At 39.7% G+C, this 25,663-nt stretch overlaps 1 protein-coding gene across 1 annotated transcript in view; it reads left to right on the forward strand.

Annotated features, from left to right (window-relative positions):
• Positions 1–17,138, forward strand: part of LOC138741068 (CXADR-like membrane protein) — a 106,054-nt gene extending 88,916 nt beyond the window's left edge. Inside the window, exons 5-7 of the mRNA XM_069894580.1 lie at positions 2,085–2,207; positions 2,686–2,824; positions 11,985–17,138. Of these exons, the coding sequence (XP_069750681.1) occupies positions 2,085–2,207; positions 2,686–2,824; positions 11,985–12,270 (548 nt within the window). The 3' untranslated portion in view covers positions 12,271–17,138. The remainder of the gene's footprint in view (positions 1–2,084; positions 2,208–2,685; positions 2,825–11,984) is intronic.
• Positions 17,139–25,663: the final 8,525 nt, after the last annotated feature.

The raw sequence follows: 25,663 nt of genomic DNA on the forward strand, positions 1-25,663 counted from the left end.
AGACATTGCCTGCTTTTTGCTTATACCTAAAGGAAGGGCTCAGGCCCAAATTGCCATTAATATATCTTTCCCTTCTCTGAATGCTGCAAGACCAGCTGAGTTCCTCCATCATTCACTGTGTGTTTTTATTACAATCACATATCTGCAGACTTCAGTGTTTCACTAGCACAGTGAAAAGAATACTTTTCCTCGTGATGTTCCTTTAATTTTTCATAGCCTCACCATTTGGGAATGTTACCTCAGTGAATGTGACATTATAATTCTAAACTAAACCAAGATTAGAATTCTCTGCCAAGATTATAAATCTATTGAAATGATTTGAGAGACAGTTTAGCAATTGACTGAATTGGGCATCTCAGCACCTTTAAGTAGAGAAAACAAAATGGAGTCAAAAATGCATTTACTCTATCCTTGAACAAATCCAACACAATGTCAAGAGTCGATCGATGTCAGCAGACAACCACAGTGGAGAATGCAACTAGATGAGATAGTGTCAAATACACAATTCCCCTGGTTGTGCAAGATACAATTTTCAAATGTGCCATCAAAGGCAGAAGAAAGGAGAGAATGCTTAGAGCTTTCACAAAAGAAAGTTAGAAATTCCCAAAGGTTCTTATTTCTTCCTGGTGTCTGATTACCAAATAATGCCTGTCAAATCATGAGAGCTGATTTCTTGTCTTGGTCACACCTCATTCATATGAAAGAAAACCAAAAAAAAAGAGGAAAATTAAATCATGCAGACAAAGGGATCAGCAGGGAACACTTTGGTTTTCACAACAAGAGCATATAGAACTTGCAAATATTTTAAAGATTTTCTATACTGCAAATCTTGTAGATAACTGAATTGCTGGCTTATCAAAATGCTCATTCCAAAATGCATCATTTAATAGGACTGAAATAAAAACTAAAGAAAATACTATAAAATCTCAGCAGGTTCATTGGGTTTGAAAACACTGAAATGCTGGTGGAACCTCAGATGGTCTTTCAGTGTCCATGGGACACAAAGGTATATTGCCAATATACTGTTTACAAGCAAAAGAAAACAGGAAGTCTCATAATACAGATGATGCTGGCTGAATGAGGAGCCCAATTTGCTAATTTTTTACTTATTCCTTAAAGAAGGGCTCAGGCCCTAAACATTAGCAATGATGTAGAGGATGCATCATTATTTCACCATCAGCTCATTTCATCTCCAGCTTATTTCAAACTTTTGCACTTATGGGAGCATTCATAGATATATGAGATGGCCTAAACCCCAAATGCCTGCCTGGTGAACTACTTGCTGTTAGCCAAATTGACTCTGCCTTTTACCTTTGCTGTAAAAATTGCAGCTCAATCTGGCAGACCTAGTGTCAAATCAGTGATGTACTGGGAGTGATGCCCAGCCACACTTTGTGATTGCCCTCACCCCTCTCCATGAGCGGCCCACAGCAACAGAGAGCGGGGCAGCGGGCCGCCGGAGAGAGCGGGGCAGCGGGCTGCCAGGTGAGAGCATGACGAGCCGGAGGGAGAGACTGGGACAGTAGGCCACTTGGAGAGAACAGTCAGTGGGCTGCCAGGACAGCAGTATTATTAAAAATAATTTGTCCAATGCTTACCTGTAAATACACAAAAAAAAAAATAAGGGTATACATACACATCCTTACCTGAACTGGTTCCGGAACACCAGGAGCACCTTTTATATAGCTGGCATTCTGGGATCAGGTCTGCAGCTGGAAAAAAGCCAGGACTTGAATTAACCCTCTATTCTGTCTCGGTGTTTTATAGACAGCAGGTGTTCTGTTAAAAAGAACCAAATGTCTCAGGATGAAAGAGCTGTGTAAAAAGCATATTTGTCTCCTATGGACGCTGAAAAACCAACTGAGTTCAATGTGTTTTTACTAGAATCACACCATCTGCAGACTTTCCTTTTTCACTCACTGTGTTTGAAACATTGTCAGACCTGAAACATTAATCATTTCTCTTTCCATAGATGTTTCTCGACCTGATGAAATTTTCCAAATCCTTCTGTATATATTTCAAATTTCTATCATCTGCTGATTTAAAAATAATAATTTACTGGGACTATTCTTGCTTTTATTCAGATTCAAGAACTCCAGAAATGCTTCTGCTGAGAAACCTGAGCCACACAAAAGCTGGAGTGTATCAGTGCAGTGCCATGAATGAGGCAGGACAGGAAACCTGCTTTGTGAACATCACCATTATGTGTGAGTAGTCGACCTGCATTAATAAATCAAATAAAAAGATATCCCACTGAAATCTACTCAGACAACAACATATCAAGCATATTCATGCTGTCAGGAAGGTGATACTGAATTCAGTAGTTTTAAATCATTAATTTCAAGAAATGGAAGAAGGTTGTGGAAAAATATCATCAAAGAGTGTATATTTTAAACAAGAACTCAATCTGCTTTCATTCAACTTGGATACAAATGCCAATATTATTATTAGTTTTTTTTTAATCTGGCCTAGCAACACGGTAACAGGCCCTTCTGGCCCAAATACGTCAACTTACCACTCCTGTACATCTTTGGAATGTGGGAGGAAACCCATGCAGAGACCAGGAGAATGTGCCAACTCCTTACAGACAGTGCTGGACTTGTACCTGGGTCACTGGCACTGTGATAATGTTGTGCTACACTAGTTTGTGTCCCCATTAATTTGGATGCTTTTATTTACTTCCAGATGCAAAAGACCCTGGGATCATTGCTGGTGCCATTATCGGAGTTATACTTGGACTGTTAATCTTCCTTGTAGTTTGGTTCACACTGTACAGAAAAGCAAAGCATAAACATGAGGAAGAGGAACAGCCAAATGAGATAAGGTACATGTGTAGTTGGCAGTGCTGGGTACTGTTAGGTCTGCTTTGTTCATGAATGAGTGAGACAAACACCAGGCTGAGTCGAAATCAGGGTTCTTTGTTCTTTATTACCGGATTGTAACACTTGCGACTAACAAAGTTAGTCGGAGAATGCATTCTGCCGTTATCAGCAAAATGGTGATTTTTATACCCTTGGATACATGCTTAGAACATCATCATATCATTACTTGTCCAATGACTAAAACTGTTGCTATCCTTTCCCTGCTAGCTTCCTGCCTCTCAATCCATCAATGTCTCTCTTATCTTGTAAGTACAAGGATGCATTCTGTTACTCCTTAGTACTGGGTGACTCCTTCTCCGGTCCCATCTCATGATGTTTTACCTAACAGGAGTACAAGGACACCTCCCCTTCTTGTTACTGCCCTGTACAGGGTAACTCCCTACACATTCCCATCTCATGATGTTTTACCTTACAATCCCTCCTTTGTCCTCTTTAGAGGACAATCTCGCCCTGACTATGCTACCACCGCGTTACATTAGTTCGCCTATTATTGCCAAGCTCTATACGGGTTCTGTTCACAGGGCAGTTCGGCTGGTGGGCGAGGGCTCCCCCAACCCTCCTTTGCGTACACCCCCCATCCGTCACCCCGATCCCATTGCCCGTTTACAAGTTTCATCCCATTTGCCCCCAAGCAAAAAACTAGCTAACCCCCCGTACATTAGTAAATTCCCAAGTTAACATATGGTCTACAATCTAATTCATAATACTTGTTCTACAATCTGATTAATAATGTTTGTGTTACAATCAATGTTATAATATTTGGGTTACAAGCAAGGTTAAAATTATATGTGTAACAATCTAATTCACAATCCCTCCTTCCCATCACATTCCCCTTCAGACTCCAGATCGATCTCAGCAACTTTCTCCGCCTCCTGTAATGTGAGATAGTCTTGCTCCACAGCCTGCACAGCTTGATATTTCGGAGGCAGTTCATCACGGTCAGCAAAGGCTTTCTCTATGGTCCTCGTGACCAGCGTTCGAATGCATGGAATACAACAACAGCCACAAGTGATAAAAATTGATACAGAAATGAACAAACCCAGCAAAAGTTGTCCTAACAATGTGCTCCATCTCCCAAACACTCCCTGTAACCAGGATAAAACAGGATTGGAGACTCCAGACTGGGCTTTTAATTCTTTCGCCAATGCCCTAAGTTTCGTTAACCCCTTAGTGAGTGATCCATCTGGCCCTGTGTTATTAGAGATAGAAGTGCAGCATAGATCTCCAAACATAGCACACACTCCACCTTTCTCTGCCAGGACCATATCAATCGCTATCCTATTCTGAAGTGTCATAAGGGAAGTTTCTGACAGTTGTTGATGTATTGCCTCAACAACGTCCCTGGTCAAATTTGCAAGGCGCTGGACATTATAGTGAATAAGGTTGATCCTATTAACATTCTTATTTACAGTGATGGGAAATATTGCACTAAAAACAGGAAAGCTTTCAAACCCAGCTGCAATCTCATCGGCTAATTTAAATTCGTCCGGAATATTCCGGGCTTGGCCAATGGCATCAATCCATACCCCATCAGGGTTCCTTCCTCCCGGCCCCAAGAGTCCAACACTCCTCCTTTTTCTCCACAGCCAACTCTCTGTGTGGCGCAATTCTAGGGAATCCTCGTCTCCCTCCTGCATTTTGACAATCAGCACTGGCGCATTAAGGGTTACTAGAGCACACCGACCATCCCAGTTAGCGGGGAGCCAGTTGTACAGCACTCTTCCTCCACAAAACTCATCTGTGTAGTCATTCAATCTGCTACAAGTCTCCTTAGTTTCAGATTCATTTTTTTTGTTATGGGACCTCAAAATCATCCCCTGTATATGTTCATGATAACCAGTAACCTGTTTGGCTGCCCTGTCAGGCACCCATGTGGCGTTTTCCCTGCTAATAGTAGGTCGTCTACATACTGAATCAGTGTAACCTCTTCCGGGAGCTTTAATTTCATTAGGATTTCGCTAAGGGCCTGATTGAACAGTCCTGGACTGTCCTTATAACCCTGAGGTAATCTAGTGTATGTGTACCGATGTGCTTGGTAAGTGAAAGTTAACCAGTCTTGCCATTCCTCAGCTAAATTCAAGCAGAAGAATGCGTTTGCCAGATCAATGACAGTATAGTATTCGTGCTCCGGACTCAGAGCCCTAAGTGCTACATATGGGTCTGGGACTGGTCTCCCGATGGTCTTGGTAGCCAAGTTAATCTCCCGGAGGTCGTGTACCATCCTCCAGTCTTTTCTACCCGGTTTGGGAACAGGCATGATGGGCGTGTACCACATACTGTCAGGTGCCGCCCTTAAAACCCCTGACTCCATTAACCCTTCTATCGTTCCTTTAATACCCTCCTCCTGACTGGGCGACAAGCGGTATTGTTTTCTCCATATTGGTTTCTGCCCGGGGTTGGCCAATTCTAGAAATACCTCTCCTTTTATTACTCCCACATCATAGGGCCCCGTTGTCCATATATGTGGACTCAGATTAGAAAGATATTTGTCTGAGTCTCTGTGATCAATATTTTCTCCTTCTATGGCTCGGTCTCTTTCTACTTTCTCATTCACTACCTGGTCCCATGCTTCAATATTCAGTCTGACAAATTTTCCTCCCTCCGAGGTGGAATATCCCGGGATTTCTGTCTGCCTGTATTCACACCCTATCGCTTCCTTTACCATCGGACCCAGCTGTCGAGCGTGATGATCTTTGTCAATACCCAAGGTCACATGAGGCACACTTTCTACTCCTAAGCAGAACCACTCCATTTGTTCTTCTGTCATGACAACCATAGCAGCTATTCCCTCCTTACCTACAAAGATAAATGGACAATGTATCGTTTCTGTCTTCCCTTCTTTTAGAGAGTCCCACCTCTCCTCATATTCCTGGTCCGGGTGGATGGTGTAGTTTAATGTAACATGCATAGGATCTAGTGGATAATGGTAATCCCCATACCGAGGAATACTGGCCCTCCACTCAAAAAACTGTTTAATCAGCCCTGGGCCTGGTTCATCATACAGTAGCCGACTCCAGAAAATACTTCTGAAGCGTTAGATGGGGTCATTACTATAAACTGTCCTCCCCTTCTTATTGTATCCCCTGGGTATGTTAACCGAAGGCCCTTCTCAGAACATTGTATGGTTATTCCTAGTTTGGTAAGAATGTCCCTTGCTAATAAATTAATGGGGCAACTTGGCACAACCAGGACAGGCGTTTTAACCCTTTGTCGTCCAAATGTCATGTCGATGTTATCTGTATAGGGCTGTGTTTCCCTTATTCCGGAGAATCCTATTGTAGATAATGTTTTGCCCGAAAATGTGCTCCCTGGGGGTTTTTTAATCACTGTCGTAACTGCTGCCCCTGTGTCAACCATAAATTCAATTTTTTCTCCATTTACCGTCCCCCAAATTTTTGGTGGCTCCCAGGGAGGCGTGATTTTTGATTCTCCAGGGCACCTTCAATAATCAAATTCAGCACCTTCCTCAATATAGTCATTACACTGAGGTGCCTGGACTTGTTGATCACTCTGCCACCCCCCGATTCTCTGGGGCCCATCAATATGTCCACCCCTACCCCTTGCTTGTCCTCTTAAGTTTCCTCCTCTTCCCCGATAGCCTCTAATAGAGGGTAATCTTTTTCCCCTTGCTCTCCCAGCCTCCGGACAGTTCCGCTGGTAGTGTCCAGGATTTTGGCAGTACCAGCATACTGCATGTTCCCCTCTATACATTGTACCTAGCTGTCTTTCCCAACCATTTCTTACTTGGGGTCCCGGATTTATCACTGGCCCCATGACCTGTGGGACTATCTGTTGGGCCGCTAATTTAACCCCTATATGTTCTATGGCTCTCACCAATTTATCGGTTGTTTTGTCCACCTCCTTCTGGGACGCACTTTCTGACTTAGCATGCTCTGATTGACGATGTCGTTTGATTGCATGTGTCAGGTGTCTTTTCCACAAATCCTCTGACATTGTCTCTAATCCCACAATGTCCCTTAATTTTGCTTGAACCGTAGCAGGTAGTCCGTTTATTATCCCATTACGAAAGTGAGCCCTTCCTAAGGGGCTGTGGTCGGGTCTTTCTCCAGTCCCTGTTTCCCATAAGTCCCATGCTCGAGTGAAATACTCGTGTGCAGTCTCTCCTTCCTTTAGTTGAAGGGTTACCAAGGCATCCAAACTATAGGGTGTAGGAAATGTTTCTCTAAGTGCTTCCCAAAATTTATTCCGAAGTGGGTTAAATTCTATTTCATCCCCCAATTTACTGCTTCTTACAATTCTCTCTATTTGCTTCAGGGCCCCTTCTGCCTTTAATTTTATCATGATAGTTCTGACATCTGCGAGTGCTAATTGTTCTTGGCAGGTTTCTCGCTCAAAACAAGAAATCCATGGACTAGCCCCATTACTCAACGGAGGTAGTTTTTTCATTAAACTCTCTAAGTCCATTCGTGACCAGGGTACATATTTTTGAGTTCCCCGTCCCGTGATCAGTAATGGGCATTGATATCTCAATTTTGGGGATTTCTGCTCCTTCTTTACTCTTGGCATGCATTTATTTATCCCACCTTGTTCTGACTCTTCTTTGTCACTGTCACTGTCCCTATCAGTTTCCAATGTCTCAGGGTCAAAGGTATATTGGTCACGTTCATCTCTAAGATAATCTTTTCGGCCATAGTTTAGTTGTTTCACATCTTTCTCTTTTGTTCTAACTATGTCCAGGTAGGCATGTCTATTTTTCTCCCTCCCGAGTCTTTTCCTTTTACTTTCCTCCCATGGTGGATCGTATCTCGTTTCCTCATCTGTACTACACTTTTCGTCCTTTACTCCTATTACCATTCCTTCAGCTTTAATTTCTCCTGACAGTGTTGTAGTTATCTTTTCCACTTCCTTAAATACACCTACCATTAATTCTTTTTGATCCTCACTGATCTGCCCCAGCACATTAATATCTCTGTTTAAGTTTTTAATGTTATCCTGAACCTTTTTCATGTTCCATTTTTGTATCTCTAACTCCTTTTCTATTTCCTTGGACTCCAGAGGGGTCTCTACATCTATTACTCCCCCTTCTATTTTTATTAAAGGGGCCTGTACCTCGTCTGATGTGTCCCTATTCCCGTGGTTCTTGTCACACCCCAGTGTCTCAATATCTGAATATAAGGGACGTGACTCCAGTGTCCCATCTGGGGTGCCAGAGAGAGAGAGAGAGAGAGAGAGAGAGAGAGAGAGCATAGCGAGAGAAAGAGATAGAGAGGCAGATACACAGAGCACAAGAGATAGAGAGAGAAAATGCCTTGCACTGGCCCCACTGGGAGAAAAGTCTTCAGATTAACACTTTCGTTTCAAAGGTTTTAAAAGGTTCTCATCCTGTGATCACTGGTCTGGATCAGATTGGGTCTCCCACCACTGGGAACTATCACTCCTTCCTTCCCTCCCACCTCGAGTGAGCTACACGTCAGCCCACAATGTCTGCCCTGATCCCGCAATGGTGGGGGTGCGGGAAAAAGGGAGGGAGAGAGGATAAAACAGGATCCCATTTGATGCGGAGCTGGAATTGTGGGCACAAAATTAAAACCAAATTGTATTTCTCTGCCCTGCCCAACCTGGGGATTTCAGGGCAGCACCGCCACAGATTGGGATCGGGAGGGGGAGTGGGTGAGAGAGGAGGGGGGGGAGAAGAGAGAGAGGGGGAGAGAAGAGAGAGGGGGGAGGGTGAAAGGAGGGAGGGAGAGAGCAAACCCGGACACTTCGTGGCTGGAAACTGGAAACAGGCACTTTTCCTTTCCCTTCTGTGTTTTGTTTCTTCCAGCTTATCTAAGACACTACGTTTTTAAATTTTTTTTTTTTCTCTCACCTGTCAGGAACATCTCAGTGCCCCCGGGTAACCAACCCCTCTTCCTCCAGCGGTCTACACATTTTCGGAGCATTTTTTGTTTTTCCAATGCCGCATTACTGGTATTTCGCTCCTCTAATTCCTGATTAATTTCCTTAATAACTTGGTCAAAAGTCTTAGCAGGCAACTGTACAGCCATAGCTGCGGGACCGCTTTCTAATGCCTGTTTTAATTTAGGTTTTTGTCTGTTTAGGGGATCTATGTCAACGAAAATTGCTTTTAAAAATGTCCCCTTGCAAGCTGGATGACTAATATCTTTTAAAAGAACAGTCTCGAAGTCTTGTCCTCCAATTGACTTCAGACTGTCCTGTATACTCTGATTGCTCGTTTTCCACTCTCTGTTTTCCCAAAGGGGTCTGAAAGTTAAATTACAACTAGAAAACCAAATATTTGGGCTATACTTTTGTCCTGTTTCCCTGTACCAATCTATGAATTTACGTAACTTTATCTCCTTGGTGATGTTGGGAATACCCTCATTTAACTTATCAAAAGTATTTCGAATAAACTGGGTGTCTCTTAGGAGTTTGTCAACTTTTTCATTAATATCTCCTACCTGATCCGGACACAGCTGTCGCAGCCTTCTGTCGTCGTTCTTGTTCACCAGGCAGGCGTCCCTGAGTACTTTTTTTGTTGTCTCAAGGTCTCTAGTGTCTGCTGTGGTATTCCACCACGGCGAATTGGGGAAATAAATTCTTAACTTCTCAAGTGTACAGACATTATCATACCTACCGGACATTTATAAGTCAGTCTCTCAGATACAATTGAGGCCAATAAGCCTGAACCTTTGTTTTCTTTCAAAGCCCAACCTTCACGTGGGAGATTTCTCCTCTTAATAACCAGTTTAGGGCAGAAAACTCAGGTCCTCAATTGTTTATAGACCACCTTCTCACTCTATTGGACTTTGCAACGACACAATAAAGACTTTTAAACTCTAGTAGTTTCTTGCGAAGCACTTAATAAATGTCATTCAAACACCTTAAGGACTTTTATCTTGTCTGTAATCACTTACGTGTTACAATCCTGGCATGCGACCTTCAATTGTGGTCGTCTAATTTGTCCGATCTCCAGTTCTTACTGACAATCATAAAGATTTTAAAAAAAAAAAAAGAGAATTTTGTTAAAACAGGCTTCTCTGGACCTTTTTATCAGCCGGCTGAGATGATTGTCAGAAAAAACAGAAACCGTCGTCCAGTGTTCACTCACCCATCACGTCGGGGTCACCAAATTGTTAGGTCTGCTTTGTTCATGAATGAGTGAGACAAACACCAGGCTGAGTCGAAATCAGGGTTCTTTGTTCTTTATTACCGGATTGTAACACTTGCGACTAACAAAGTTAGTCGGAGAATGCATTCTGCCGTTATCAGCAAAATGGTGATTTTTATACCCTTGGATACATGCTTAGAACATCATCATATCATTACTTGTCCAATGACTAAAACTGTTGCTATCCTTTCCCTGCTAGCTTCCTGCCTCTCAATCCATCAATGTCTCTCTTATCTTGTAAGTACAAGGATGCATTCTGTTACTCCTTAGTACTGGGTGACTCCTTCTCCGGTCCCATCTCATGATGTTTTACCTAACAGGAGTACAAGGACACCTCCCCTTCTTGTTACTGCCCTGTACAGGGTAACTCCCTACACATTCCCATCTCATGATGTTTTACCTTACAGTACACAGTCACTTTAGTGTATACCCAAGGTATTAAACTTGCATGGATGTTGTCACTAACTGACGAAGTGTGACAAAGATGTAGTTCTGGGCAAAAATCCAAGGCAGAAACGTCATTCCTGTGGCTTACTTCTGACCCCAAAAAGCCCAGAATCTGAGCTTGTGCAACGTTTATATTTTAAATACTGTTTATTCTTGTGGTTCCTGATTCTGTCATGGTGCCACACAAACATTTTTAGAAGCGAACCAGAGAGTCTGGGTGTTGCTTCTTGGCAGATGCTGTGCAGCTAAGTCCATCCTTTTTCCTTATATTTTCAACTTAGCACTTTTTAATTCAGCTGAGAGTATCTGTGACTTTTTAGTAGTCCACATGGACTACTGCAGACATCACTGGTGCATATCAGTTTCATTACGAGCCTGCTGCGTAAGCACTTGCTCGAACAAGTAGATCACAACAATGAGTGATAATCTGATTAAAGTAAAAGTCAGGAATTTTTTTTGAACTAACAGTGTCAGTTTAAATGTTATAATTATTGTAAGTGTTTGTGGGTACTTTAATCTTCAAGCTTAATTTTTAACAATTATATTTTTAATGTGTCCTCAGATAGTCTGATATTCACAAATACTCCCTACCCATGAGAACTTTACCAGCTCCTGAGCTCAGGGATGGAGCTTCAGTGGGTTTCAAAGCTATTCTGTAGGTGCTGTCATCTACTTGCCCATATGCTACATTATGCCACGTTAATGCACTCCCAACCAAAGACTATTCCTACAATCATGCTTTGTTTAGGGACATTCGGCACAGTGCAAGACCAGGCTGTTAAGGCATTGGCAGGAACTAACTTTCACAATTTCAAATAAAGCTTATTCTGATAAAGGTAACAGAGTTCTCCTTTGTCTCACCTCCCTGCTAGAAAGGAAGGATGCTCACCTGTTATTCCAACCCTAGTTGCCTTTGGGAAGTGATGATCTTGACCCTATGTAATCTTCTGCAGAAGGCACTATATATAGACCTCTCTGATATAGCCTCCGTCATAATGAAGGACCACTGATCTATTCCCAATTCAGCAGAGAACCTGCCGCCCTTGTCCTTTTGATGGTAGATATCATTGGTTTGGGAGCTGCTACTGAACTGGATAAAATTTTGCCTCCAATAGCCTGTTTCTTACAATCAGATCTGAAGGGATAATGCTTGATGTCAAAGAAAGCCATCACCAAAGATCTTATCTTTGTGGACTATCCAACATCAATTGATTTAGCTTCAGCTAAATGGGATCTCTGGTATCCAGCATCAAACAGATTTAATAACTAATCATGTTATATTAATCTTAGACCACAACCAGTTAGCAAAATAATTGGTCTTATCTATCACTTTTTTTATTCATTTTACAGAGACCAAACTAAAGGTTGTAACATACATAAAAAATAAAGAAGTTAAAATACCTTAAACCTTTATATCTATTATTATTAATTTAAGTTTTCTCAAGGAACAGAAAGAATTGATGTTTCTTAAATAGAAAATCTTGAATTATAATTTTCTATTTCCTTTTATTGTGCATCAACAGGGAAGATGCTGAGGCACCAAAGGCAAAACTTTGCAGCACACATTCCTCAGTGGGTACAGGAAGCACACAGTCTGGTTCCTGCTCAGTTAAATCCATCAGAAGTGGCACCCCTTACTCCCAGCAACCTCGCACACTATCAGCCAAAGAAGACAAGATGCCCATTCCATGTACCTTAACAGAAGAAGTCAAGGTCAACAAGAATGGACCAACACAGGCACATATGAAAAGAATGGGAGCAGTCCCTGTTATGATACCAGCTCAAACCAGGGCTTTTCAGACTGTGTGAATACAATTTAGTTGGGAAAGGGAAATGTTTTCTAACATACATTGGGAGCTTTCAGCATTTGAGGGAAATATTCATCTTTGGTTGCCTGAGCCAAACTTGAGTGATAATATCAGCCACTGGATGAACTCACCTGTGTACATTTGGTTTTGCTGATTTCATCGAAAAGGATGTTGGGTAATTGTGTAATTGGTATTGAATTGGATTTAATGCTGGCAACCAAAGATGAACTTCTCCCATTCAATTTAAGGCAGGATTGTGTGAAACTTCTTCATCCACATTTCCATGACACAAGCAAGATAGGCCATGTCGCTGAATGGAATTACCCAACCAGGCATCATCTCATATACTGACTGGATTATGGGAAAAATTTCCAGAAATTCCAGGTGCCTTTTGAACAGATTAATCTATTTTGCACAACAATGTTCTTAACCTTGCTTCAAAGTTTGCCTGAATTTCATATGGATTTCATGAAATTTTGTAATAACTTTTGGGACATTTTAATGTTGTTCTGAGCTGGGTAAGTGATGTTCTTAATGATTCAGAGTGTTATTCAAAGGGAAGGCAAACAGCATTTCATTATAGCTTTTCTTCTTGGGTTGACGTAGAAGATGCTTATGGTACTATTTCGAAAGAAGAACAGGAGGATTATCATTAATGTTTTAATTTCCACTGCCTGTTAGAGTCAAGTTCAATGATAAATGTCATTAATTAGCCCATGGTCTCTGAGGGACACATATCTCACAAATTAAATGTCTGAGATGGTTCTGACGGCAATCATTTTTTATCTGTAATTTTGTGATGTCGGTTTAATGATGGTCCAAGAAGTAATTGGAAAGGGAAGTAAAATTGCATGAATGACACTGTATGTTTTTAAATTGTAGACCAATTCCTAAGGAATGTACCTTTAAGGTGGCCCAATGATGCATTTGGTAGTCCTACTGCCTCACAGCTCCAGCAACCCAGGTTTGATCCTAATAACAGCTGCTGAGTGGAGTTTGCATGCTCTCTCTATGACTCTATGGGAATTGCCTGGGTGTTCCAGCTTTCTCCCACAGTTGATTGCTGGTTAATTGGCGACTTTAAATTATTCTCAATGCAAGTGGATCAAAGGAAAATCAACTTTGAGTTGAGAGAAAATAGGTTATAGGGAAATAAGTAGGAGAAAGGGATTGCTCTGTGATCCAGCATAGACTCAAGGGCCAAATTTCCTCCTCTGTCATAGGGATATATAGGAAATGTAGAATTAGTTGTTAGGGATCCGAATTTATTCAAACTCGGATGCAACCACCCAGGAAGCACATAACTGCTGGGCTAGGGAATAATATGGGGAATGATATATACATCTTCAAAAATTAAACATAGGAATTAAGTAATCATTTTACCTTAGAGTTATACAGAACTCAACTTTTCCATGGCAGCCAATTTGTTTATGCGTCTTCAGAGGCCATCTGTGCATGTCACCATATCAACAGTACTTTGCAAGTATACAGAGCCATTCAAAAAGGAGAAGAAAGTTTACTATTCTGCACAGAGAAGTTCTGGTATTTTTCGTGTTCTAATTAAATAAGAATGTTGGGTTCATTTCTCTGCAAATATTTGCTTAATTTTTTTAAATAAAAACTGCCAATTTCTTTATTTTTAATGAATGACAATAATGCAGCATTTGTTAACATTTATATAAAATCTGTTAACAGTTTGTTATCATTTTCAAGCATTGTATTTCTTTCAGTGGAACTAAGTTACAAAACTCACTGTGCCCTGTATAAATATACAAAGCGCAATTAGTGTAGTCATTAATGTGTTTCAGCTGATGGAGTAAAGTTTATTCAATTAGTATTCCTTTCCCTTATTTCAGTAACTATAGGATTGAACAAAGTTAATCATTGCAGTTTTGTTTTAAAGGAAAAACCTATACATCCTTTTAGTTTAAAAAGAATTTAAAGAGAAATTTACTTTACCCATCAGTTGTGCTTCATAACAAAAGAGAAACAAAGTCAAAACTAAACTTAGTTACAGAATTTAGCCGTTCTATAATCATGAGGAACCAAATCACTATGTTGTTTAATCATGTTCTGATTCCTATTTCTTGTGTTGACAGGAACATAGTTCAACTGTATAAAATGGACAAAAAAAAATCTTCATTTGTATTACAAACTTGGCTTTTAAAATATATATTCAAATATGGTTTATATAAATGAAATCAGTCTAAATTAAACAAGTCATGTCTATGAAAAAGATATAGGATATGGTTGTTGCAGCTCTGGGAATACTTCAAACAACATTAAGGGAACCTGTCACTGTAGATTCAATGTGAAGCATGTTTACATTTGGAGTTAAAATGTACAAATGGAGAAGACTGTTTAAAAACTGAGCAGAAGTGAAAGCTGTGAATAATGAAAACAAAAAAAGATGTACAGCAGGTCCATTGAGAGCTGAAAAGAACTCAGCAGAGGCTGATAGACCTGACTATTCTGAGAAAAACGTTTAATTTTAGTTCTCTTTTTAGTTGTTTGCGGCCTGCTCTGTTTTTCCACGTTATTATGATTTAGTGTCTGTACATTTTTGAATATTCCTATGTTTGTGTCACTTTGAAAAATACTTTAGTAGCACATTATTTTGATTTTTAATACACACAGGGGTTATAAAAGGTATTTTATGTTTTGCTCTTGCTTATCTCTTTGATAATCCATATTCTAGAGCAGCCATTCTCATTGGGTGCTTTACGGACTCCCTGGAGGCCATAGCACATTCAAGTCAACCTTTCCTTTTCACCTCATGAAACAATTTTTTTAAAATGTTTATTACGTAGTCAGTAGGAGAGAAGTATGGAAGAAACCAAAACTTGACTACCGTATTTGATGGCATATAGGACCCACCGGCATATAGGACACAACCCCCCCCACCCCCATATTTAGCGTGAGATTTCAGGAAAAAATTGTTTTAGTGTATTTGCCTTCACTCACTGCAATGGAAACCCTCCAGCCTTGCATGGCTGAGTCCTTGCACACAAGCAACAACAGCAACACATCCTCTTGCTCGCTGCACCCCGAGGCTCAGGGTGCTCCCCACCCACTGAATAAATGCTGATTGATTGATTGATGGGCACTCTGGGACCCATGGGCGTGTGAAGGCAGGAGGGAGAGAACAGGGTCCAGGCATACTGTCACAAGGAGCAGATGATAGATTGCTTGCTTTGAGAGGAGTGCTAGGCCTCAGTGATTAGGCTCCACACTGAGCCTATGTTTGACAAGCACGGCTCCCTGAACAGATTGAATGAAGTGCGGGGGCAGGTGGCAGTGAGGAAATGGTCTGTTGAGCTCAGCTCAACAGGCTGCTCGCTCACTACCACCCATCCCCATGCCTCGTTCAATTTGCTCAGGGGCAATGCTCGTCAAACAAAGCCTAATCATCGAGACCCAGCGCTCCTCTCAAAGTACTGTGGCAGAGAGCAAGCAGGAGGGAGGGAGAGAGTGAGCAGTGGGAGCAAGTGGACCTTCTCACCAAGGAAGTGAGTGGCGGCAGTGACTCCGGAAAGCACATGGGAAGATGGTCTCCAGAGCTGCAGGCCCACCTCCTCGACAGCTACTGCACCTCTATGGGCTTCTTTAAGCTGAGTGAGTAGTTTGAGCGCTTTCCTCCTGTCACTAACTTGCGGATGAAAGCCTTCTCTACGTTTGTTTCTTGGTGCCCAAAATGGCAGCGCCAAAATGACACCTTCGCATATAGGTCACAAGGTGTTTTTTTATGTGATTTTTTGGGGAGGAATAAAGGGGTCTTATATGCAATCAAATATGGTACTTCACAGGAAAGGGGGCCCATGAACTTTAAGCAGAGTCTGGGAAGGGGGGGGGGGCTATAGCTGAAAACAGGTTGAGAATGGCTGGTCTAGAACAAAAATTTTAACTCTCATTCTAGCTGTGCATTAACAAATTCACAAACCAAGGGAAAATAATAAAACGCCTTTCCATAATTTGTAGTCTGTAGCCAATTATTCCAATGCTTGTAGCTATGAGACCTAGAGAGATGTTAATATGATTTAAATAAAACCATGCCAATAAGGTTGTGCTAATGACATTAGTTAAATTGCAGTTGGCATTCCTCAAGAGAATGGAGATTCTAGTTCAATTAAATGCAAGATATTGTAGTTTTAAATGAACAAGACATAACATTGGAACTAAAATGCAGCAAAAATTGATCAGGGGATGCTCTGGTATTTAAATATACCAACTTTTGGAGAGACCTGTGCATGAGAATACATGCGTACACATCTAAAGCTTTGAGCAGTATTAATTGTATGATTATTAGGCAGGCCCATGCCCTTGCTTCCCCTCTCGTGAAAGGCATATCGGTGTTCTTTGGATCAGGAGCTTTGATTTTTTTGGGTAGTATTTCAAACTGCATGTTTAAATAATGCATTGTAAAAATAACTTGCATTTCAAAGTAAACCACTTCAACATTCAATGGATACTGTAAATGTTTTATGTTTGACGTAAAAATAACAGATAACTACAATATTATTTACTCAGTCCGAACTAAAAATTGCACGTGGAAAGGATAGGAGAAATGTTGGAAGGATGAATGGAGCTTTAATTTTCTTAACCAATGCTAAATGTTAAAATGGATATAGAAAATACTGTAATTTTTGGACTCTGGTATAATATTTCCTTGTATAGTTCGATGTTTGGAATTTTCTTCTCTCTCAAGATGCATTATTTGAAAAAAGGGATCATCTTTGAATTGTCCTACGCAATGCAGCACAAACTAAAGTTTCTCTTTTCATGTGTAAATGTATATTTTTGTAATTTGCCGCAACATTTTCTGCTTCGGATGCTGTAAGTATTCTCCATTAAAAAAATTTTTTTAAATCATCTTGTGCCTCTAGCTATTTGTTGCGAAGCTTCAGTAGTGGAAGGTGCAAAACATTTATTAATATGCATAACCGATCAATATCCAACTCTCCTCCTGTCAACACTGCCACTAATTTTCTGCAAACTTCTTCATCATAACTCTTACCTTCCTATCTAAATCATTCATATAATGTATATTCAAACAAGAAGGTTGTCAGCACCAATTTCTATGGTGTGACACTCTTCCAATCACAATCACTGCCTCACAACACCAATACAAACAATGTTGTCTATTTGCCTGTATTGCATGGCTTCTAATCCTTAGGACCAGTCTCCCATGTGTGACTTTAACAAGAGCCATATGCGGTCCTTTGCTGATCATGAGAGGAGGTCGATGGGTCAGTAATCACCAGGTTTGTATTTGTTCTACTTATTGTGGACATGCACATATTTTTGAATAGATAAGTTCAAAATTCAGATTGGTTGTCACAGCACATACAATCAAATCTGATATTTTCCCTGCGGCCCAGGCAGAATTTCCGCTTATCAGTAGTGCAAAAAGACTATTCTAAAGCTATGTATGTAAAAGAGAGAAATACAAAGAAATAAATGTAAACAAACTGCAATACAGAGAAAAAAAATTAGTATTAGATCATGTGCAAAGTAAGGGTCCTTAATGAGTCTGATTGAGTTTGTTGTTAACGAGTCTGGTGGAGGGGAAGCATCCGTTCCTGGACTTGGTGGCAGCCTGTGACACCTATACCTCTTTCCTGATGGCAGCAACACAACAGTGTGCGTTGGGTGGAGTGGCTCCCCCATGATTGCTGCTGCTCTCCGATGCCAGCACTCCGATGTAGATACTAGTATCATAATTGTGATTGAAGAGTTTGGTTAGAAATGACTAATTCTGGAGTGTGTCTTCATTAGTGGAGTATTATTGGGATTCACAGGCATTGTTTGAGATATTGAATGAATCTACTTAGCTGACGTACTTCTAGCAAAGAAAGAACCTCAGGATAAAGAGAAGCTGGGCTGTTCACTTCTTTCTGAAGATGGCGTTCAATTTCTGGACTTCAACAATGATTAGTATGAGGATATTCTTGGAGTCTTCCCCTGTTATCTGTTTAAGTAACTATAACCATTTATAACTGGATAACATTATATAGTAAAAATGTAAAAATCATTTAAACTATGATGCTTTAGGTGCCATTATTTACAGTTGTGGAATGAATCATTAATTACAATTTGATAGGAAGATGGTATGTGGCTGTGGAATGAGACTGTTGTGGGGATCTCATTTGACTTCATTTAAATGTTTCATCCAAGACTCTTGTGTTCGAATGCCTGCCGGTATTTTCTCATACTTTGATGAAGGGATCAAGCCCGAAATGATCCTCTTGTACCTTTACCTTTGCTACATAAAGGACACTGTTTGAGCTTCTCCAACATTTTGTGTTTTTACTAGCTTATTTGGTATGTTAGTTATAGCGTCGATTTCACACCCAGTGAAAGCAAAACCTACTTCTGCATAAACCGCGATACATATAAAAATATCTCAATTTTCTCACGCCAAGTGCATGCAAGAGTCATTAGATGTGGCAGAACAAATAATTCAACAGGTTTTAGCAGCAGGCAAAAGGGAATGTTTCTTAGCAATTCAATTAGGAAATAAAAATTAAACAATGATTCACTGCAGTCCAAATAATTTTGAACTAGTTATTCTGGAACACTGAGCTACATTAAATGCTCAAACATCTTTATTATCTACTTTCCAGTCCACAGATGTTATAAATTTTTCTTCTTGTATCAAAAAAAATTAGAGAATGTTAAAACTTGGCATGAAAACACAGCAAGTCATTCTCCTATGGTCAAACCAAGTCATTAAGTACAGCAGGATATTTCAGCAGGTCCCTCCAACAGCAGTTCCCTCTTTCACCAGTTTGTTGTACCATGCCACTGCTTTCTCTGTTTGTACAACCAAAACATCAATACCCTTACTTCTGATAAGGCCTAGTGTCTCTTCGGGTACCTGAAATGTGACTGTCATGCCAAAAATAGATATTTTTTATAAAGCAAAAAAAAGTTTCTTAATGCATTAATTTCTAACATCTCATCCAAGTCAACATCAACTGATAATGCTGCACACTTGGAAAGATGTGTCCAAATTTCGGAACGAAGTGAGTGGAACTTGAATCCACTAACTATTGAAATAAAAGAACAGCATCAATGTATCATGGGTGACAACTGCAGAAACAACTAAATAAAAAGACAATATAGTGGCCTGCAAGAGGATATGATTGGGTAATACCCCTGTTGTTTGGACCCACTGTTGGATAAATCTCCAAAAATTGTCAAGAAAACTAAGATGGCGAAAAGGGTAATAGAATTGATGGAGGAGTTGAATTTAGTTGAAATATGGCGACAAATTGGTCCGACTGAGAAAGATTATTTTTATTCTACTCGCCACGAGTTATTTTCTAGAATAGATCTTTTTTTGGTATCAGCTCATTTACAAGGTAGGGTTAAAGGTGCGGAGTATAAGAGTAGAATTTTGTCAAACCTTTCTTTGTTGTTGATTTCCTGTGTGGAAATAATGTCATTGGAGGTTTAATGAGATGTTAAAAAGATCTGAATTTATTTTGTATTTGAGAAATCAGATGAAATTTTTCTTAGAGATGAATGCGGGATTGGTGCACAGCAAATATACCTTGTGGGATGGTTTGAAAGCATATCTGCGAGGTCAAATTATTAGTTACACGGCTAAAGTGAAAAAGCAATACAAGGCAGAGCTTTTGGAGTTAGAAAAAGAAATTGCAGTTTTGGAGAAAAAGGTTCAGGAAAATGCAATGAAATTTGAAACTTAGTTATAATACGAAGCAAACATAATTATGAGAGATTGATTTTGAGATCAAAGCAGCATTATTATGAGTTAGGGGAAAGGGCACATAGGTACTGGCATGGCAGTTGAAGACCGAACAAGTTTCTTGAACAATTAATGCAATACGAGGAAATTCAGGTATTACTTATAAACCACAAGAGATTAATGAGGAATTTTGTGCTTTTTAAAATCAGGATTCATATGCATCCGAAGGGACCGCAGATACCAAACAGATTGATTTATTTTTGTCAAAGTTGAATTTACACTTCTTGGATGAGAATGATATAAAATTGTTGGATAATCCATTTACGGATTTTGAAATTAAAGAGGCACTACAATCTATGTCGAGTGGAAAATTGCCCGGGGAGGACAGTTTTACGACAGAGTTTTACAAAGAATTTCATGATTTGTTGTTTCTGGTGTACATGGATGTACTTAAACAAGCTACAGATATAGGTTTATTTCCTGAGTCATTTTCAAGAGCATTGATAACAGTTATACCAAAGAAAGACAGAGATCCATTAAAAGTTGTGTCATATAGAAATGTTATGTTATTAAAAGTTTAATTAAAAACTGTTTTGAATTTGCCATTGTTCTAGTGAAATTTCCATTGTTGTTCCTGTGTTAGTGTTTACAAAAACCATTTAGTCCCAAACTTAATTAAAGGATTGTTAGTGCATAATGAAACAAAAAAGATTTATAAGACTGAACTTTGAAATTGACTTTTCAGAATCCTCTCTCATTCTCACTCTCACTCTCTTACATTTGCACATAGTTGGGGTTAAGAAAGATTTTATATTATTAATATTTATTAATAAAAATTATTTTTTTGATGATACCATTGTCTTGGTTAATTTTTGTTGCTGCTGGTCTATGATGTAGCATCATGAATAAAAGTATTTCTTTTAATGGCTCTGTAGGTTGTATCCTAATTGTTCCCGAACTCTGCTGAGAATCTGAATGAGTACACCAAGGCTTTCAAACACTTCATCAAAACAGCTGTGGATGAGTGTGTCCCCACCAAATAATTCAGGGTTTTCCCCAGCCAGAAGCTCTGGATGAACAATGAAATCTGGAACCTGCTGAGAGCCAGATGGCAGACATTTAAGTCTGGAGATCCAGATCTGTACAGCAGGAGCTGGTATGATCTGTAGAAGGCTATCTTCTGGGCAAAGTGGAGATTCTGGATGAAAATGGGAAAAAAACAAGGAACACCCAACAACTGTGGTAGGGCCTAAATGCCATAACCTGTTACAAACCCAAATCCGGGCAAAGCTTCTCCTCAAAAGAGCACAACATCTCCTATGCTGGATTTGATGACAGTAACAACTAAGAACCACCCCTCCTCACCCCACATCCCCTGATGATCCCACTCTGTCCGTACCTGAGGATGACGTGTGTGCTGCCTTCAGTGGAGTGAATCCAAGGAAAGAATCCAGCCCGGAAGGAGTTCCTGGCCAAGTACTAACGATCTGTGCTGATCAACTTACAAATGTATTCATGGATATCTTCAATACCTCAGTCAGCAGGGCATGGTACCCACCTGTTTCAAACAGGCGTCAATCATATCGGTGCCCAAGAAGAGTGCAGTAACCTGCCTTAATGACTATTGACCAGGAGCAATTACATCAACAGTGATGAACAGTTTGAAAGGCTGGTGATGAAACATATCAGGTCCTGTCTAAGCGGTGACATGGATCCATTCCAATTTGCCTATTACAGCAACAGGTCTATGGCAGATGCCATCTCACTAGTCCTACACAAAGTCTTGGAACATCTGGACAGCAAAAGTGCATACAGCAGGATGCTCTTTATCAACTACAGTTCAACATTTAACACCATCATCCCCTCAAACCAGTCAGCAAACTCCAAGACCTGAGAGTTTACACCCCACTGCATAATTGGATCATAGATTTCCTCACCTCCAGATCACAATCAGGGAAGATTGGTAAGAACTTCTCCACAATCTCCATCAGTATTGGAACATCACAGGGCTGTGTTTTTAGCCCCCTGCTCTACTCACTTTACAGCTACAATTGTGTGGCTTGGTATGACAATAACACCATATACAAATTTGACGACGATACCATGATAGTGTGTTGTATAAAGGATGGGGATGAGTCAACATTTTGGATGGAGATTGAAAACAACAACCTTGCTCTCAATGTCATCAAAACTCAGGAGCTGATTGTTGACTTCAAGAAAGGAAAGCCAGAGGTGGACAATCTAGTAATCATTGGGGTATCAGAGGTGGAGAGGGGGAGCACATTTAGGTTCTTAGGAGTCACTATCTTGGAGGATATTCCCTAGACCCAACACACCAATGGCATTGAGAAGAAAGCACGCCAGTGCCTCTACTTCCTCAGGAGTTAGTGGAGGTTTGGTATGACATCAGAAATACTGGCAAATTTCTACATATGTTTGGTGGAAAATGTGTTGACCAGCTGCATTACAGTCTGGTATGGGAACACCAATGTCCTTGAATGTAAAGCCTCCAAAATGTAGTGGACACAGCCCAGGATATTACAAGCAAAACTCTTCTTACTAATGAGTACATCTAGAGGAAACACTGTCATCAGAGGGCATCAGCCGTCATCAAAGACCACACCACCCAGCACACACTCTGTTCTCACTGCTGCCATCAGGAAAGAGGTAGAGGTGCCACAAGACTCACACCACCAGGTTCAGGAACAGCTGCTATCCCTCCACCATCAGATTCCTCAACAACAAACTCAATCAGGGACTAATTTAAGGACTCTTACTTGTGCACTTTATTGATTTTCTTTGCTCTCCCTGCATTGCACAGTTTGTTTACATTCGTTATCTGTTTCCAGTTATTTTGATTGTTTACATGTTCATGCTGTGTGCAGTTTATTTTTTGCACTACCAATTAGTGCCCATATTCTCAGCCTTTGTCTCATTATTGGATTGTCAGTCAATTTATAAAGAGTAAAAATGTCCCTAAAATTGCCAATGTAAATTAATTTTTAGAAATATTCAATTCCATTTCTATCCAAGAAGGGCAGTCAATTAGTTTACCAAAATTTAATGAAAAGAGCAAATTATGTATATTGACCACCCAATAATAAAATCTAAAATTTGTAAGTGACAATCCAGTTTTATTTAAAAGACAGTTTTCCTTGCTGTGTGTAAGAAGAGATAAATGAATCCAATAAAAGTTTTTTGGATTTCAGGGTTTTTTTCTTGCCAGCCTTATTATATCGAACCATCTTTTTCAACCTTCTTCATTAGATATAAATTTTAGGGATTGGCATAGACTTGGTATTAAATGTTTTAAAGATCTTTTTATTTGAGATAAATTTGCTGCCTTTGGATAATTGGTGGTAAAATTTAAACTATCAAACATTCTTTTTTTAAAGATATTTACAAGTCAGAAATTTTGTTCATTCCAAACTCTCTAATTTCCCATGAATTCCTAAGACAAACATTCTTGATTTACAGCTGTCTCTCATGGAGGCCTAATATCAATTATTTACAATAATAATTTGCTAGATTTAAGAATAGCCTTGCAAGAGCAAGAATGAAGGCAACTCAATTTGAATTTATCACCTTCGGATGAGGATTGGATACTATTCTTAATCTGATTAATGAGACCTCTTTCTGTGCATGGCATTATTTGTGGCAATTCAAGGTGAGCACAGAATACATACATTTAAAGTCAAATTATCTCATTTTAATTCTGATATTGATCCATTATGTGACGAATGTAAAATCTTTGAGGTTTCATTCATATGTTCTGGGCTTGTCCCAATTTAAAAAAAAATTGGAAAAAATATTTTCAAACTTTATCAGTGATTTTTAAGATCAAATTAGAACCCTGCTTCTTAATTGCTTTATTTGTTTTTTTCTCAAGAGGAGAATATTTTAGATGGGAAATTTTAAAGAATAAACAATTTAAAAGACAAAAGACTGGGAAATGTAAATTATTTGAAAAAAAATCAGTATTCAAGTTCTTAATTATGTAAAGTTCACTTTAATCAGGTAATTCCTGTAATTTACAAAATTTAAATTTGAATCCTGGTAGCTGAGTTGTTACAGTATTGCGCTAACCACTATTCTAATTGTTCTTTTCTTTGGCTTGGCGGACGAAGATTTATGGAGGGGTATGTCCATGTCTGCTGCAGGCTTGTAGGTGACTGACAAGTCCGATGCGGGACAGGCAGGCACGGTTACAGCAGTTGCAAGGGAAAATTGGTGGGTTGGAGTTGGGTGTTGGGTTTTTCCTCCTGTCTTTTGTCAGTGAGGTGGGCTCTGCGGTCTTCTTCAAAGGAGGTTGCTGCCCGCCGAACTGTGAGGCGCCAGATGCACGGTTGGAGGCGATATCAGCCCATTGGCGGTGGTCAATGTGGCAGGCACCAAGAGATTTCTTTAAACAGTCCTTGTACCTCTTCTTTGATGCATTTCTGTCTCGGTGGCCAGTGGAGAGCTCGCCATATAACACGATCTTTATAGCCACCATAATTACCCCCCCCCCTCCAAGTTTACAGATAAAGCGTTACTAATAAAGGCTCTTACTAAGCAGAGATAAGGTGACACTAAGAGTAATCCCTAACAGCGAGTAGCTGTCCATCCTGGGCAAAGCCATTTTATTCAAATACAGTTTTATTCAAACAGCTGCGATAAGCAAAACACAACCAAGGCACTCTACTGGCTGAACATATTCACCAAAGGTTTATGTGCTACTACAGAGAACATTTACTTGCACAATTTAAAACTTTTATTTACATTTTTATTTATTTGTATTTTTATTTTAATTCTTAAAACTATATTTATTTCAATTTTTTTGCCAGTTGCTTGAGATTTCTAGTTGGTTGAATTCCAGATAATGGGTTTTACTGTACCCAGCAAGGTCAGATCTAATATGAATTTTCTAAAGCTGTTGAAGAAATCTCAAAATGGTGATAGTTCTTACAATATATGCTCCTCCTTCTACTTAATTCTGATTTACAAACTTTTAAGTAAAAGTGCTCAGAACAACTATTAAAGTCTTGGAAACCAAATCTATCAGTAAAATCAGAGAGCACCTACATGTAATTTAACCTTTTACACATGTTAGATTCCAGAATGAATATTAAAGGGAACATTAGGTAAAATTAATTAAGTGCAAAGCCAAAAATAAAGGTCAAGCAAATAGATTTCATAATAATTCATTGTTTTTTTTTAATATAAATCAAAATTTTCCAATGAACCCAATGACTCAAAAGGGTGTGTAGAATCTGGACCCTAATGGGTGGTAACAGAACCACTACCAAACTACTCAGATGTCAGAAGTTAGATAATAGACACTAAGAATTTTGTTGTACACATTTAAACAGCATCAATAGACAATTACTTCCTATCAGAATCAAATTAGAAATTAAATAAATTAGATTTAAAAAAATAGAAACTCTCAACTTAAAAAATAGCTTGAAAGGTTACTTTTTTTTTTCTCCAAAGCTTCCCGACTTGTTTGTCATCTGATTGTACAAGTACAACTCAAGAAAACAGCATTCTCCAGTCCTCAGTGCAGAAACACTTAGGACCCAAAGTGGCTGTTACCACCTGGTCTGCCTCTCAGGTCAATTCCAGTGCCTCTTGGAAACCTCATTGCATTAGACAATGGTTTAGTTCTAGTGAAAAATTGATGAATTATTTTGGGGTTATATTC

Source organism: Narcine bancroftii, chromosome 8 (genome assembly GCF_036971445.1).
Source record: "Narcine bancroftii isolate sNarBan1 chromosome 8, sNarBan1.hap1, whole genome shotgun sequence".
NCBI lineage: Eukaryota > Metazoa > Chordata > Chondrichthyes > Torpediniformes > Narcinidae > Narcine > Narcine bancroftii.